The sequence below is a fragment of the Trachurus trachurus genome (assembly GCF_905171665.1).
Source record: "Trachurus trachurus genome assembly, chromosome: 4".
Taxonomy (NCBI): domain Eukaryota; kingdom Metazoa; phylum Chordata; class Actinopteri; order Carangiformes; family Carangidae; genus Trachurus; species Trachurus trachurus.
The window spans coordinates 27,562,440-27,580,539 of NC_139898.1; the positions used below are offsets into that span (position 1 = coordinate 27,562,440).

Genomic DNA, 18,100 nt, shown 5'->3' on the forward strand with positions numbered 1-18,100 from the left:
TACACACCCTGACAGACTGGTTGGACGAGAGGCAGCGAGACCGGCGCGCTGAGCCCGGACTCACCTGATAGTTGATTAGTCTGTCGTATCACAAACATGTTGTTGGTCAACTTCAATTGTTTGCTTCAGCTGCTCATCATGCAGCCTGTCTGTCTGTCTGAGTCTCAACCAGGCCGACAGATCCACCCGAAACTGAAACGCAAATCAGTCTCTGTCCAAAGGTCAAAAAGTCGACAAATCCATCGTCCAATTTACAGTTCAGTGAAATCTGAGAGTTGTCGTGAGGACCTCTGTCAAGTTTTAGTTGATTATAGCGACACAATATTAAACATACACCTGTTAAGACACGCCAAGGGAGCTTAACCTTTAAGTTTGCAGGGATATGTTTGCACATGGAGTGAGCACAGCGAAACGTAACACCTAAAAAAAAAATGAAAGTCAACCAACAATAAGCTTCAATATCTCAAAAATATAAGACATTAAAGGTCGGAAATCTAACATCAGAGCTGGGAACAACTGGATTTAAGTCACAGTTGGTGGTTTATTTTGAAAGGAAGCCGACTTCACTTTTATGTGGCAGTCGAAGTTACAAAAATAGGTCAAGTCTTTATTTTTGTATGACAACATGTCTCAGAGACGCTTTGTTTACACAATTAGTTAAGACTGTGAGTCCTGCGCCGCTTTTCAAAAGACTCCCGCTAACTTTTTCTTTCCTTCTGAATACTCCCACATATTCCCTCTCTTCCCTCTTGTTTGTAAATGTCAGAGCGCCACTTTGATCAGAACCCCTCGGCTCATCTGACCCTCCTCCTTGTCTCAACCCTGATCTGGACCGGGGTTGCTTTGCGGGGTCGACCCCTGTGACACCGAGGTCGCCCGGCGGATTTCCTGGGGTCACTATCTGATCCTCCGAGGGAGCAACAGAGGAAACAAAGAACTGAGAGAGCTTGTTTCATTAAAAAATCCTCAGAGTGAATTCAGTCTATGTAGAACATGTAGCGACTCTTTAGCTTTGCCACAACTTTCAATTTCCATGTCAAATAATCTGCTGATGATTTTCTCCGTGAAACAATTAGTGGTTTACAAACCATAATAACTCCTACTTGCCTCGCACTAACCATAACCTAAACCTTATCTCACCCCAACCCCCCAACAACTGAGCCAAAAATCTGATTTCCCCCCTAATTGGGGACACGGCCTTTGTCCCCAATTGGACAAGCTGTCCCCAATTAACTGGTCTTTTAGTCTGGGATCTGTCCCCACAAGTTCCCTTTAACACACACACACACAAAAACACACTCACACACACACACACACACACACACAGACAAACACAGATGACTAATTTTAGCACAATCAGTTTCAGTGGTTATCCACATTATTAACCGCAGTGTTTCATGTGTGTGTGTGTCTCCAATATGAAAGAGCAGGATGTGATGGTTACTGTATCTGTTCAGCGAGCCACTGAGCTGTGTCATCAGACCATATGTGCATGCCTGCGCACACGCAAACATAAACAGCTCATTCATCCCAGAAAAAAAAAAAAAAAAGCCACAGGATCCCTGATGTATCAAAGCTCTGACTCAAATGCCACAGTCACAGAGGGGTCCTGGTTTGGCATGAGGCTCCCAGCTGTGTCAGGGAGTGTGAGTGTGTGTGTTGACCATGACACCTTCTTCCTCACACTGTTCACACTGGTTAGTGCGGCTGACTTTGGGCTACGACACTCGGTTGCTGGCTGCTGACAGCTGGAACTATTTTTAGACGACAAGCACAACACGTCAGTTTTAGTTTGTTCAACAGCAGCAACAAGAGAACTAGCTGTAAATCTGTGGGATAATGTTAAAAAAAAAATGTGTATACCTCTAGTGGGAAATTATTAAAAAAATGTCCAGTTACATGGATTAAACAACCAACTCAAAACATGTTTGTGAGTGAGAGTTAAAAGGAGCTGATAGTTGTACAGAGGGTCTCTTCAGACCTGGTTCGTTCGGAGCAGCTGTTTTGAAACAGGGAGCGTTTAACCCCCAAAGATCGGTTCAATCGCGCTCAGATGTGGAATAAAACAAGCCGGGTCAAGGTTGTCAAGAAGGGCTGGTCTCATCTCGGCTCGCTTCCAGTCGAGCCCTGGAGCAGGTTGGTTAGCAATGAGAACATAAGCGACTCAGCAACCGACACAACATGCAACACGCTGCTGATGCTCCGTGGTTCTCAACTGGCCCGGCCAGGCCGACTTTTCCCTCAACGAAGGAGCACAATCACTTTTTGGATAGCTTGTCGAGCCAACATGGCGGCAGATGCTTTACCTTTCAATGCAGCGTTAGAAAGTGTTTTAAGTAGTTTAGACCGCAAGTTTATTTTGAAAAAAGAGCAACGTTTAGCATTTTTTTCCTCATCTCATTTCTGTCGCTCTACATACGTCATCGGGTATGATTGATACAACTGGCTATACGCTACGTACAGACGCATTTGATAGACATTCGTAGCGCCCAATAAACAGCTCTGGGCTTTCGTAAACCACGCCTCAAATACGAAAAAATGAACGGGTGGTTAGCCAGGCTATGGTTCAGGCCAAAAATATATACAAATGACTCGGATTGGGTTGGGTTGGGTTTTAACTTTCAGGCCTGTTTAAACTTCTATCCCAGGGTTTTTTGTTTTTCCTGGGTTACCTCCTCCTCCGACTCCTTCTGGATTTCTGACTAATGAGAGAACAGTTGGTTCGCGCATGGCATTTGTTTACAATTTTGGACCGTTTGGGTCTGTTACTAACAATGGTATAAGCCTCATAAATCGGAACAAAGCAAACAAATAGGCTACACCCTGTCTGACAATCAGTTCATCTGCCAATTTTTCAATCACTCGACAGGAAACAGATCCATCACAGCTTCCAAAAGACCAAGGCAGTGTCATAAATGCCTTGCTGTGCCTGAAAAGCAGAAAGTCCAAACCCAGAGATACTCAGATATCAGTTACCAAGGTAGCTGCAGATTAGTTCAGACAGGTCCAGACTGGCTGTGTCCTTGTGTCCCAGGGTTATGCAAAGCTTTACGATAACTAGCAGCTGGGTGTAGCTCCACATATGAAAGTGCTTTCAATCCAACACCAAGGAAGTCAAAGCCAAATAGCAAATTTGCCAGAACTGTTCAACATCCTTCAACATCCCAGTGAACAGACTCTCAGACAAGAGTAAAGTATCAGTGGCCTTCATCATCCTGTATGAATCTGTTTTTAAATCTCAGCAGCGTCTCAGTTCTCCGTGTTGTCATTGGAAGATTTCCTACAATGTTCCCTTATATCCAGTGGAAATTCCCCCCCAAATAGCGTACATTAACTCAATAACAGCTTGCATTCAGTGGAAACATCTCCTCAGATAAGTCTTTACCACGGTATAAATAAGCATGTAGATTCAGAGAGATGCCCTTTTACTTCCTGCTGGGAGCGAACGAGCATGACTGCCCCTCATCATGTGACAGGTGGTGACAGAGAGGATCTCAGTCTGCATGCACATGTCTACATAAGGCCGGCTCAAAGGGTGGCCCGGGGGCCACATGGGGCCCAGAAGGAGCCTCCGAGTGGCCCGGCTTGTAATCAAAACCTGAGCAAATCACATTTTGTGAGCCTTCAGGACTTCCTACAGTGGTACAGGCTGTGGATACTAATTTGTTCTTGATGCACTTTGAGTTGTGCCTGGGTTTACGTATGAGCAAATGTTTATTTTGATTCATAAGGGAAGCAAGTTATTGCTAATATTTGGCACTATTTTGTTTTTTATGCATTTTTAGGTCCTAAATGTTTATTTTTTTATTTCAAAAATGGAGTTATGTATTGCTACTACCCCAGTTTCTGTTCAGTTAAAGCTTTTATTCATTGGTTCTTGGCACTTTCTGTCAAATATTAAAGGGAAACATGAATAAACATTACTTATTTTTCATTTGTTGTAGCTTAAAATCTGTCATCACCTGCTGCTCAACTGGATTCTTTATTGAATAGCACTGGTCTACATGCATGTAAAGTTCATTATGGGGTGGCACAATGGTACAGTGGAGAGCACTGTATCCCCTCACAGGAAGGAGGTTCTGGGTTCAATCTATTCATTCCTGATTGGTAACCCTGCACAGATAAAACTGTACCGCCAGTGGATGGATGGATGTTCATCATATTCACTTTTATTTTTGCATATTTGCATGTTAACATGTTAATTTACTAGGTATGACAAGTCATCCACCAGGCATCATAGGTTTTAATTACACCAAATTTCATCACAATTAATCAGTGTGATGCTACAGTACTGTCCTCTTAATACGATATCTGGTATAGTTGACTTCCTGCTGCTACAGCACTTCATCATCATCATCTCTGAGCATGGACTCATTATGTCCATGCTGCAGTGGGTCTGTAGCATCCTGTCGTCCAGACCAGAGCAGCACAGACAGAGTGGTGTTTGTTAAAGAGACAATGGTCTCAGCTTTGGTTTGGTTTAACTGCAGAAATCTCTGTTCTGAGACTATTGTTGTCCTGTCGTCTTATTGTGAAAAGGCCTCTCCTCTGTAAGTCTCTGTAATTTAAACTTGGCCGATTCGAAGCGTTGACGGCCGAACAAGCCTGTTGAGACTTTGAAAATATGTTTCCCACTTTCCAAAGAACAGGACGACAAATACTTCATTATTTTATCTTTTTTATCTTTCCACATTTCTGAGAACAACAACAACAACAACAACCAGCAGCCTGCTGCTGTTTATCCTGCACTCTAGTGACTACCTGACATATTATGGCCTGGGGTAGCTGCGGTAACCAATGGGGGGTACACTCTGTACTTCATGCAGGTTACCTAGGTAACCAGCAACCTCCATGCAGAGCAGCTAGTGTGTGTGTGTGTGTGTGTGTGTGTGTGTGTGTGTGTGTGTGTGTGTGTGTGTGTGTGTGTGTGTGTGTGTGTGTGTGTGTGAATGAGCAGCTATGGAGCCGTTTTATTGGCCTCTGAAACTTCATCGGCCAAATAAACACCCTGGGAAAACTCCTGTGTTGCTGGAATGAACATTGTCTCCCTGTATATAAACCGGCTGTATGTGGGACAGGGAGGGAGACGGAGAGAGGAAACATGGGAGACAAGTGAGAGGAGGGGGAGTGGGGGGGGAGGGGGCTGTCCTAGTTACGCTTGTCCCATGTAACATACGCTTTCTACACATGATGTCTGTATTAACGGTACGCGGCCGCGCGCTGTTCCTGCCCATTCCCGCCAGAAGCCACCGTTTCCCACAAATATCGGAAAAATGCAGCACAAAGACTCCCTGAAGTCTGATAAGGCAGCGTCATAAAAATTTTGCTTTTGTGTTCTTGTGTGCGATGCCAACAGCTACATCATCAGCAGCAGCAGCAGCACTTCACATGCTTCCAGTAAAAGTCCAAATGCTCCAGAAGAGTTTCTGAACCTTGAGGTCATGATCCCATGTGGCGTTCGCAGTCACGGGAGAATGTGAAGACTTCTAGTTTCCTCATTTCAATTATAGAGAAAAACTGAACTGGTGGTAAAACAAGCCCAGCTATCTCCTGTTAATCAAGTTAGGGATTCACTGAGAGCATTTTCAATCAGCTCCTGCTAGTTTTCCAAAATGGAGCATTTATCTTTGTATCTATTAATCTGATGATTATCTTTGTGATTAATCCAATCAATGCCCATCATTCACAGAGCCAGGGGTGTCATCAAACATCAAGCAGACCAAGAAGCCAAAAATATTCACAAAGAAGGAGTGAATCTGCTCATTAGAGGCTTTTTTGCTTGAAAATTATTTAAAAGGATTACTCTACTATCCTGCAATTGATGATTATTTGTGAATGAACAGTTTTTCACAAATGTCCCTATTCTATAAACTAAACAAATGACAACTTGCATGAAAAAATCCATTAAGAAAATAATAAATAACCAAGAGAGGTTTTAGTTCCAGTACAGACTGCCAATGAAAATGACAAAATGAAGGTGAACGCTCCAGAAATGCTAGCAAGTGTACCTTGAATTAAGATTATTTTTGTCCAAATTACCATTTCCTGGGCTTATAGTAAGCTTCTCTAATATTTAATACCTACAATTAGCTCAAGTAACTCCTAACACTCACATTATATTCACAATTCAAAAATCTGGGTCAGAAAAAATACACTATAATAGGCACAGAGGCGAGAAAACACCTGGTCTAATTTCACCATTTCACCAAAATAGTTCAGTTCAAAATGATAAAAATCTCAGAGGACACAAAAGGTGATCTTCCCCCTATTATTGTCCTTGTTAAGATTCACTTAAACCACTATAATATCCCATTTAAGTCAAACTCAAACTAAAACATCTTCCCTTATGAGGCCCCAGGGAGAGAGTAGCCTCAAACAGCAGCTCTTAGTCTATTTGAGGCTCTGTGTGACATTAAGCTATTTTTTTTCTTCTAAACCATCCTTCCCATTTGGTCTCGGCCTGTGGGAAACCCGTTTATAAATGTTGTCTGTGCTGGAGAATCCAGCCTCGTCCCCGCGGGTCAACACGGACATGAAGAAGCGGAGGAGGAGATGAAGATTATTGGCCTGATGATGAGGACGCAGAGGAAGGGAGAGGAGCAGCAATTACCAGCTCTGTAATGGGATAAGAAGAGCTGATGGTTTATGTTCATTGCTCACATGGCAAACACACACACACACTGGTCGTTACTCACATGAACACACACACTCACACACACAGAGAAACAGGGAACAAAAAGGCCCTTGATTCATTCACACTTGATTTATACTGTAGCTCCAACATTGGTAGCTAAGGGAAGTCATGGTGCTGCAGCGACCGAGGAGCACGGCTCTGAAACATGGAGCTGAGCTGGTTTCCGAGTAAAAGGTCCAGTGTGTGTGTGTCTGTGTGTGTGTGCTGACCCTGTGTCTACCTGCTGCGAGTCAGCTGCTGTTTTGTGTTGGAGCCTGTGCTGTGTGTGTGTCGGCCCACCACCGTCCGTCCACAGAGCAGATAGCATCAGCTCAGCGGAGGTGATACAGGTTTAGCAACTGGTGTGTTTAGTACACACACAGTCACCAGAGGACATCAGCTGCAGGGCATCTCACTCACTGCTCAGGCGCCAACGCTACATACTGTACTGCTGTAGATTTACCGTGAGGTCCATGAAGAAAACAGTCAACAGCGATTAGCACGGTGAGACGGAGAGACTGAGCATTTATCACCAAGCTCCTCTCCTCCTCTTCTCCTCTCTCTACTGATGTGCATGTTCACGAGTTCTCCACGTTTTTCTACCACTGGAATATTTTCTGAGCTGCCTCTGTAACCGTAAACCTTACAGTGGTCAGGATCTCCTTACTGCCGGATTGTAAAACAACATTAAAGGGAGGCACCGGGGCTGTCAATCAAACAATTATTTTGGGCCTATCATCAGAAAAATGGGGAGAAATTACCAGCACCATTTACCACCACAGCCCTGTAGACTAGAGCACAAGGTAATCTGAACAGAGAAGCTGATTCATTTACACAAGTGGGATAAAAGGAAGAAAAACAGCAGGTTTCTTACATTTAAGAGCCTGAAACTGTGCCTTTTTGGTATTTTAGCCTGAAAAATGATTCAACACATTCATTAATTACTCAAACTACCTCCAGATTAATTGACTAACTTGCATATTCTGCGTAAAACTGATTAAAAAACTGAGAATATTTCATCACACTATGAGATAATAACAGAATGTTAAGAGACAGAGTCGTTTTAGAGGTAAATGCAGAGACTGCTTGCCGAAAAACTGCCCCCGACGGGAACGCGCATCAGCGGTTTTGCATGAATTTACCTCTAAAACAACTCTGTCTGGTAACGTTCTGTTATTATCTCATAGCGTGGTGAATGTGCAGGTCACAACTTGTCCACAAGAGCGTTTTGGAGTTGTTGGATTGTGTATTTGATGAGTTTGATGAGGGAAACCAAGAAATCCCATGAGCCTCCGTAGCGTAGCTCTGAGCAGGTCGCCGCTCTGCTCCGCTGTTCTAAAAATAGCTTGCACTGACAATTAAAGGTAACAAACCTACTGCTATGACTATAGGGATTATGGCAATGGGCCAATTTGCCAAAATATTGAACTAACCCTTTAAGTTTTGCTCACTGACTTGCACATTATCAGAGATATCTTACTCTATAAACACCACCACTACTGTCATCATGTTTCCTATGTACATTCCTCCTCTGAGCGTCAAAGTGAATCAACATGGTGCAGAAAAGGTAAAGTCATCAGTATGTAGAGTCTATACCACTGTGTGTGTGTGTGTGTGTGTGTGTGTGTGTGTGTGTGTGTGTGTGTGTGTGTGTGTGTGTGTGTGTGTGTGTGTGTGTGTGTGTGTGTGTGTGTGTGTGTGTGTGAGCATGTTAGACAAGCAGGCCTGGCTGAGACTGACAGCAGCCAGCCATCCAGCAGAGGTTTTAGCGTAATGACTGGGTTGCAGATCTAGGAAAAAAAATTCACCAGAAAAATTCCCAGCATCTTCCAATTTTCCACGTATCCCACAAAGCCTGCGTTTTTTTTTTTTTTTTTATCCTCTGGCTAATAAAGTAACTGACTAATAAACAGTTGACAGTCTGACTCCTGCAGGAGCAGCAGCTGCAGCTCTGACTGACCAAAGTCCTGCATCGAGTCGTTGTTTCTGTCTCTATTATGGTGATTCAGTTTTTACTTCCTGGAAAGAAAAAGTATAATAAAGACTGGTGGTGTTGCTACAATAGATAAACATAACAATAATACTGGTTTATATGGACTTGGAAAAACACGAAAGCAAAAATTCAAAATAGACAAAGATATATCTAAGAATAATCCAGAGTTCATTCACTCTTCTTCTCAAACTGGAAGCAGCACTTCCACCAGATTTTTTTATGACACCAACATTGACCTTAAATAACCCCTGATGCTGCTGCTGCACTGTACAAATAGTGATGCTACAGTTTAATACCCTTATTATTATCAACAAGTACAGATGCAGCGAAGCATCACAGAGCCAACACATCGCTGACCCATTTAGACACACACACACACACACTGGGGGTCACGACACTGATCTGAAAAGTCGGACAGGTGTGATGGTGTGTCCGAGTCCAAGAAGAAGGAGCTCGACTGCCAAACATCTGGCTGGGTGGATACAGCTGTGTGACCGCATCCAGAGGGAGGTGATGGGAGGATGAGAGGAAGGAAGAGGGGGAAGGAGGGAGAGAGGATCGAGGGAGGAGGAGGAGGAGGAGTGGGGGACTGAAAAAACACCAAGAGGAGAAAGGCAACAACTCAGTGTTTGTGAGGGTGACTTTGTACGACTTCCTGAGAGTGAAATGTTGGCGCGATACGCCCGACCGTCCTGTTTTCTACACAGTTTGAGGTGAGAGGAACCAGCTCCTCTATTACTAACAACAGAGAAAGAGATGAAAACACACATTCATTTTGTTTTGACAGCTGAAATTTGCACTTAATTTGAATGAAAAACCTGAATTATGACCGGCTGTAAGAGTGTCTGCTGCAAACAAAGTCAAAGGAGACTCATTTATTTTACTCCAATAAGAGAAGCACATCTGATATTATTAGTGTAAAAGGGTGCCGACCAGAATTACAGCTTCAAAAAGGCATCAGATGTCTTTTTTGAGTGTTTTTTTATTGAGCCAAAGCAAATCATCGTCATTATTTTAAAGGGATAGTCCAACATTTTGGCAAATTGGCCCATTGCAATAATCCCTATAGTCTAGGTTCGTTACCTTTAATTGTCAGTGCAAGCTCTTTTTAGAACGGCAGAGCAGAGCCGTGAGCTGCTCAGAGCTACGCTACGGAGGCTAATGAGATTTCTTGGTTTCCCTCATCAAACTCATCAAATACACAATCCAACAACTCCAAAACGCTCTGGTGGACAAGTTGTGACCTGCACATTCACCACGCTATGAGATAATAACAGAACGTTACGAGACAGAGTTGTTTTAGAGGTAAATTCATGCAAAACCGCTGATGCACGTCCCCGTCGGAGGCAGTTTTTCGGCAAGCAGTCTCTGCATTTGTGTATTTGATGAGTTTGATGAGGGAAACCAAGAAATCCCATTAGCCTCCATAGCATAGCTCTGAGCAGCTTGCGGCTCTGCTCCGCCGTTCTAAAAATAGCTTGCACCGACAATTAAAGGTAACAAACCTACTGCTACTGCTATGACTGTAGGGATTAATAGCAATGGGCCAATTTGCTAAAATGTTGACCTATCCCTTTAATGGACACAGACAGGCGTACTGTAGCTACTTAAATAAATTAGATTTTATGTTTATGAAGGTGTAAAAGCACAAACTCATTTTGACTTTGACTGACAGCCTGTCCACTCTTCATGTATCCTGTTACTGTAGCAGGAGCCAATCTCCCCACTGGGATCATTAAAGTTTCATCTAATCCATTATTATCAGTGAAAATCTCCATCACTCCATCTGCCTCCATCCATCCACCTCCTCCATCCTTATGAAAATAGAAATATCTCCCTCCCTCCTCGTCCTCCTCCTGTCATTAAAAACCTCCTCCCTCCCTCCTCATCTTCCTCTTCCTTCTCCTCCATCGCTCTTTCACACCTCCTTCCATCTTTATCTCCACTCCCAGTCTCCAGGAGATGTGAGTTTGCACAATTTGGTTAATTAAGAAAGACATCCACCCTCACACGCAGGACATTAACAACATCAAGCGGCCTATCAGCTATCACTCTCACACAACCACCCGGCCTGGAAACAACATCTTCTCTCGCTCACACCCCCTCCTTCCACACACACACACACACAATGTGTTGACAAGCTTGGCCGGAGCGGCTCTAACAGCTTGTCGTGTGCAGGCCAGTGCCCTCAGCTTCGACATGACTTCATTCACACCCGCTGTGACCTGCGAGGAACCAGAGCGCTGCCCTATACTAGACAACAGGAACCTTCTCTCCAAGAGCCTCCCACCCCAGATACACAACAAAGAGTCACTCGTTTTCATATCGAGTTAACCTGCTGATGAGTTTGCTTATAAATCAGTTCATCATTTTATCTATAAAATGTTGGTTTTCTTTGTAGATCTAATCAAATTGTGCATTTCATTTCATCAAGATTAAAAAAAACCTAGAAGATGTTCCATAAAGCAGTAAATCCTCACATTTGAGAAGCTAGCTTAGTTTTTTTCTGTTTTTTTTTGTTTTTTTTAAATGGCTCAAACTATTAATTGATTCACAAAACAGTCTCATCCTCCAGCCCTAATGATTCAGCCTGCAGGATATGCAGATAAAACATTATACTGCAGTTGTGCGGGAAGACATTGTGATTGCAGATTCAGTGGGATTAGAAGTTTTCACTTTTCACATGAGAATATATACATAATATTTAATTATTATGTGTTTTTGTTGGTCTTGTACCAAAAAAATATGTCTGCTTTTGGAGAATATGATCGGATCTACACAACACTTATGATGACAATGCACAACAATGATGTGACACATTTTACCTACAGTGTGTTACCAAAAAAACGCTGGGATTTTCTAATTGCACTTGTTTATATTGCAATTTTGATTACATTGGGATTTAAAAATTATAATAATAAGTCTTACGAATTGACAAGTAGTCAGTCACTGCAGCTCTAAGTCCCACAGAGCTGTCAATGTGTCTGTAGAAGCTGAGCCATCTGTGTGTATCAGAGGGATTATATCACAAACTAAATCTCTCCCCCATCATCTGCCGCTCTCTATAATTCTTCCCAGCAGTAACCATTGTCGTCATGTTTCCTTTATTTACAAGTCAAGAGTTCAGAGTTGTGAATTACCATTTTATTGACAATATAGTATAAGATATTATTGACGAAACATGGTTGTGAGCATCAGCCCAAAAGGTGGCTCCACTAAATCTTCAACGTTCAGTATATTGCCAAGTCTTGATACCTATCTGAGAGGATATTCCCTCAGCACGGTTTAAAAGCAGCACAGGAGCCTCCCTACAGTAAAACCACTGATATACCGTCGGCTACAGTCTATAAATATCACAAACAGTAGTGGGGGGATGATAACAAGCAGCCTTGTCGAGAGTCTGATCGCCACCTGATGCCAGGAAGGAATACAAACAATCCTTTTACTTGTCTTCCAAGCATCAAACGGTTCCACAAATAAAACCCCATAGCACCCCGACCTGCAGCAGCACCTCCACACACACCTGAGGGAACACGGTGATAAGCCTTTTCCAAATCCACACAAAAACACATGAAAGAAAGAAAAGCAAAGCAAAGCTCTCCTTGATTTGGAAGAGGATAAAATAAAAACCTGCTCACTGCTCTGAATCGGACTTTCCACCATTGTTCAACAACGACGGTCTACTCTCCACCTGACAAACAGGAGACAGACTTCAAAAAGGAAAATTACAAATCTAGCCAGCCGTTTACAGCCTGTCCTCTTTCCTCCTCCTCCTCTATCCCCCTTATCCCTCGTCTTTCAGTCTGTCCGACCAGTAGAGACGACCGCCTGTCACTCTCTTGTCCTTCAGTCAGACTTGGCTGCTCAGCTCAGCTCGGCTCGGCTCGGCTCGGATCGGCTCTGCTCTGCATCGCTGGCCTCAGCCTCACCTCCACCGGGCAGACCGGAGCACAGCATGGCAGCATCCTGGCACTAAGTGCACTCGCAAAAAAAAAAAAAAAAAAGCAGACAGAGCTTTAATTCAGACGAGTACTTCCTACTTCATGTGTGTGTCTGGGAGGGCAGGAAGCCAGCGCGGTAATAGGATGTTCCTCGCTTGCTTTGTAATGTCTCAAAGACCCAGGCTCGAGCCAGAGCGCGGAGAAGAAGCAGAAAAGGCACCGTGCCATGTTGCACTAGACACTGGAACTACGCTCGGTATACGGTTTATTAATCGATTAGTCCATTGGATTGTGACCTGGGAGCGTGGAAGATGAAGAGCAGGAAAAGGAAATTTGTCAGACTTGCCTCAATCTTTATCCTTATTTGACATTGTTCATATAAAACAAAAAAGAAAATCCCTTTAATGTCATTATGAGGAGCTGAGAGGAGGCAGAACGTCGGAACAAATTATAGAGGAATCAAGGAAATTGCTGCCAGATTAATCAATAATGAAGATAATCATTATAAATGCAGTCTTAAGTGGAGTGGTACAGTTGATTTAAAGGCACCAAGAAGCTCCAGGTGTTGGTTTATAACATGAATTTAGACAGATCCTGACTGGCATTACGTCATGTGAAACGAAAACAGCCAATCAACAGTTTCACATCTTATGGTCCGGACCATAATCTGTAAATAATCTGACATCAGACAGCCAATCATGTGTAATCTGACATCAGACGGCCAGCACATTAATCTCATCAGCGGACAGAGGGGGATTATGACGGTCTGTCAGACGACGGCTACACTCAGCAACACAGATCATCAGCCTGCTCCGCCCGACGCAATGAGAGACGAGACGAACTCAAACTGTTCAACGATTTACCACTTTGAATTTCTTTAGTCCATCATTTTCACTCTCACCGATGTGATGTCATCCTCTGGATTTATCTTATTGGATTTCTGATGGTGGATTTTAGTCTTTGTTTTAACTATCTGCATGTAAATCTTTTTCAAACATTTGTTTATTAGGTCCTGAAATAATCTGGATGTGATGTTGAGTTGTACTATAAAAAAAAATCCCCATGCCTTCAAAAGTAATACATCTTTGCACACCCTTTACAAACCAAAAAAAGTGACATTTTTTGTCAATTAACTCATGATTAATCAACAAAAAATCATTAGAAACAATAAGTATTTTAGGTTTTAAGCAAAAAAAAACTTCCCAAATGCTGGTTTTCTCCATTACATCATTAAAAGATTGAACACCCCTGAGGCATTGCTTTACTTGTTTCAAACTATGAATTGATTATTTTTGAAAACATCACTTTAAAATTGTAGTTTGCAGCCACACTGAGGACTGAGAACAGGCTTAAACAAACATCTATAAAGGAACAGACTTTGGTAAAGAAAAAACATACTGTATTCTCAAAGACAAACCAGTCTCTCCATCTGTCTGAACTGGGAACACAAACTGTCCCTGCTGACTCTACTACTCTATCTCCATATTTAGAGCTCAGACACAAAGAAAAACTGAATGGAAAACATGAATGGGAGACTGCAGTTCAGAAAAAGAAAAAAGTAAGAAAAGCAAATCCTGACACATCAAGTCTGTGTGTGTTCATGTGTCTACGACTATTTCCAAATCCTTTTGAATCACACACACACATAAGCAAATAGTTATCTCTCCTTCTTCTTTCTCCTGTAGCAGCAGCAGCATGGTCGTGTTACATTTGAGGGCTGAGCAAGCATTAAAAAGAGAAGAGAAGAGAAAAGCTTATTTTAAAAACTGGAGATAACCACTAAGGTCAACTGGAGGAGTAGCATCTCCTTCCTCACACACACACACAAACACACACACACACACATATACACACACACACACACATGGAGAGATGCTGCCGGCTGCCTCTCTGGTTACAACAGCTTGTGATGGCCAACACCCCAAAAAACAGAGGCTGGATCTCAACGTCCTGTCACTCGTTGCTCAAAATCTAAATACTATCCATCACTAAACCATCCCAAAGCTGCAGCAAACAATTCATCCACATTATAATAATAATAACGATGACAACAACATCAACCCATTATAGGCAGAGGTGGGATGTGTTTGACAAAGAGCAGCAGATTGTGACTTGAGCAGTAATAATAAAAAATCTATTATGACTATTATTATTTAGCTGCTGGTTGAGTATAAACAGCTGTAAATGTGCGTGGCTGGGTGTGTTATATATTTATATACAGGCTGGTTTAGTTCATATAGAAACAGAATGCAGACATAGGCTACAAGGAATTTGACTTGCTTGCACACACACATGGCCTATATATTAAAGGTCATACAGAATGAGGACAGCAACAACTGAGCAATAAAACAATAGGCTACAACAGATAACATACAAGTAGGCCTACAATATAAATATAAATATAAATATAAATAGGAGCATGTGTCCCCCCTCCCTCTCCTTCCTCCTCTCTGATCACATGGAGGTTAAAGACAAAAGATTTTTGGACAACTGGCAGCAACAAAAGAGACACAATATTATGCCAATCAGTTAACTAATAAAGCTCATGGTTGTTGTTGCTGCTTTAATTTATTTTTTTTATTTCCACAACAGAGGACCGAGGTCTCTGCTCTCTCTCTTCCCCCCAGATGATCCCACCGGTTCTCCAGCAGCAGCCCGCTTCTCTTTGAAACAGGGTGTGACACACAGACACACACACACATAGCCTACACACACACACATGCACAAACTTGCCAGTCCAAACCAAAATAAAAAATAAAAAAGCCAAATTTCAGATGCAAACGTTTGATTAAAGTTGTTTTAATGGTGGTGGTGGTGGTGGTGTAAGCGGTGTGACCCCTCGCCGCTGCCCGCCCCTCCTCCCTCCCTCCCCGGCTGTTTGTCTGCAGACTTGCCCCTCTATTGTTCCGCAGCCGGTTGGTTAGCCGGTTAGCATCAGCGTTAGCCACCGCCGCTGCTACAAGGTAACACACCACACGGCACCTTTCTGCTCCTCCTCCTCCTCCTCCTCCTCCACTGCTGCTGCTCCACCACTAAAGTCGGTGTTGTCGCCCGTGTCAAAGAAAAAAAAACCGAAGCACAGGGAAATAATAACAGTTTAAATGAGTTTAAACATTTACATACCCATAGTTCCGTTCCCCAACTCATGTCGGACCCTTCCTTCTGAGTTATCCCGTATTGGACGCAGTTTTTTCCCCACTCACAGGCTCTGAAACTGCCGCTGGGACTCTGGTGCTCCTGCCTGCCTGACTGACTGGCTGACTGTCTGCTGCTGCTGCTGCTGCCGCCGCCGACAAACACTCCTCCTCCTCCTCCTCCTCCTCCTCCTTCTCCAGAGTCAGCAGGGCCGCGCAAACCGGGGGCCCTGCTGCACCTCAGAGGCCCCCCGAGACTTTTTGACCAAAATGCTGTGTAAAAATAAAAAATAAAAAGTAGGCCTACTGCATTTAAAATAATTGCACACCACCTGGAAACTGTACTAGCTCTAATAAAAAAATACCTAAACAAGACTTTAAATGACAGCAGCTATTATTGCACATACCATGAAATGTTGGCAACTCTTGCTAATTTTTAAACAAATGTATAATGATCTTTTTTATGATGTTTTAGCATGTCTTATTATGGTTTATTGAAGTGTATTGTATGTAGCCTATAGCCTATATTAACTTTTCTATCTGCACTGCACATTGTTTAAGAGAAACACTATTTTGTTTCTCTGTACTGAGAAATGACAATAAACCGGTCTAAGACTTTAAAACATTGTTATTGTTACTCATCCGTTATTATATTGCTTTTATTTGGTGTGTTTTTATATTTTACTTGATGTTGATTTTATTTATTTTTTAAAGCATTTTGGTCAACTTGGTTGTTTTAAAATGTGCTCTATAAATGAAATGGATTGGATATAATATCTTGTGATTTTACTTATATCAAGCCCTTAAGATTTTGTTTTGTTAAAATCAACTATCAGGGACACTGCATATCATAGGCTACATCAAGACAAAAAGGAAGTCCAGAAATGACGATGCAAAGAAAATGTATATAATGGTAACATAATGCTTTACAGGTAAGACAACATCTAAAGTAGAAGGAGGAAACAGTTTAAAACGGGTACATTCAAGTTTGACATTAAAGTTAGATCCACTTATTTTATATTTCCACACGTGTTGAAAAATGTTTCAGGTATTTGCTGCACAACAACAGAAATAGTTTGTGTTTTACTTCTCCTTTTTTCCACTAAATGATATATTTGCATGACTTTGAAATGTAAATGTGAGTTTCTGATCCAACCAGATTCCAAGGTATTTATACACATCAAAACAAAACAAAACAAAACATCTGGTGTATGTAATATGCAAACCATTGTTCCTCAGGCTCCAGAGAAAACAATGAATTTAGCTTGTTTCCATTCGGGAAATAATCACATTTACTGGATCCATGTCTTCCTCATATGAACTTATAATGTTCAAGTCAAACCAAGATTCTGGCCTTTTAAAAGCTGCATGTAATTTGGTATCAGCTGGGTTTGCAGCCCCTGTGACTGCTTTATCTTTTGAGAAACCAGTTTTGTGCCTCTGGGTTAAAAAGAGAGTTTAGTACAAGACTATTTATTCTCTTAAAACTGCTAATGTTCAGTATTATGAAAACATAAACATCACCCAAGCTGGCAAGAATTAAAGTATGATCGACATAAGGATGCATTATCTTAAAAAATAGAACAGTTAAGATTTTTTTCATAACATGAAATACACTTCATCAAAGAAATCTAAACAAAACAAATGTAACAATTAAAATGTAGTTTTTAACCCCCTCATAAATGGTCAGTATCTGTTTTCATATCAACAACAACATTGAAGAATAATTTATTTTTTGTTAGTTCTGATAAAACTGTAATTTAGGCTACTTTTCTGTGAGGTTATTAGAGCCCCCATTATAACAAATGATCCATTCCTTTCTATTATTCAAATTGTTTATAAGTGAATTAGTCATGTTTGTTTAGTTTTTAGCTATAAGGAATTGCCAAGCAGTCTGGATTGCTCACTCTGCTTTTACAGGCCAACAGACTTTACACCTGCTGAAGAGTTTTTTTAATAACATGTGCAGTTATTTTTCGTAATATCTTCTTTTTTCTAACCCTTAAAAAAAAAACAATTGACCAGAAGGACAGTTCATGAATTGGTGAATGGACAGCTCACTCGAGTGGCCAAGATGTGTCATTACAACTGGAATCACCACTTATAAATTAATATTAACCTACATACTGTGTGCCGCGCTGTTTAAATGCAGGATTATATTTATTATTACTACTTATTAGATCTTAAACAATTCATTGACGAGTCCCTCTGGATTATAGTAGACATAAAATAAAGAAACACATATCAAATTTAGTTTGTCTGTCTGTTTTTGTGCCTGCGGTTCACCGCCGCTTCCGGTAGGGGGCGGTGGTGAGTTTCGCTGCCACCGCTGCTGCAGAAGAGACGAAGAAGAATTTGT

The 18,100-nt window shown here is 41.9% G+C and overlaps 1 protein-coding gene across 2 annotated transcripts in view; it reads right to left on the reverse strand.

The window, feature by feature from the left end:
* The window catches only part of fnbp1l (formin binding protein 1-like), a 51,936-nt gene extending 36,073 nt beyond the window's left edge, over nt 1-15,863 (reverse strand). For both annotated transcript variants that reach the window (XM_083969621.1, XM_083969620.1), the window contains exon 1: nt 15,731-15,863. In XM_083969621.1, the coding sequence (XP_083825747.1) occupies nt 15,731-15,754 (24 nt within the window). In that variant the 5' untranslated portion in view covers nt 15,755-15,863. The remainder of the gene's footprint in view (nt 1-15,730) is intronic.
* Nucleotides 15,864-18,100: the final 2,237 nt, after the last annotated feature.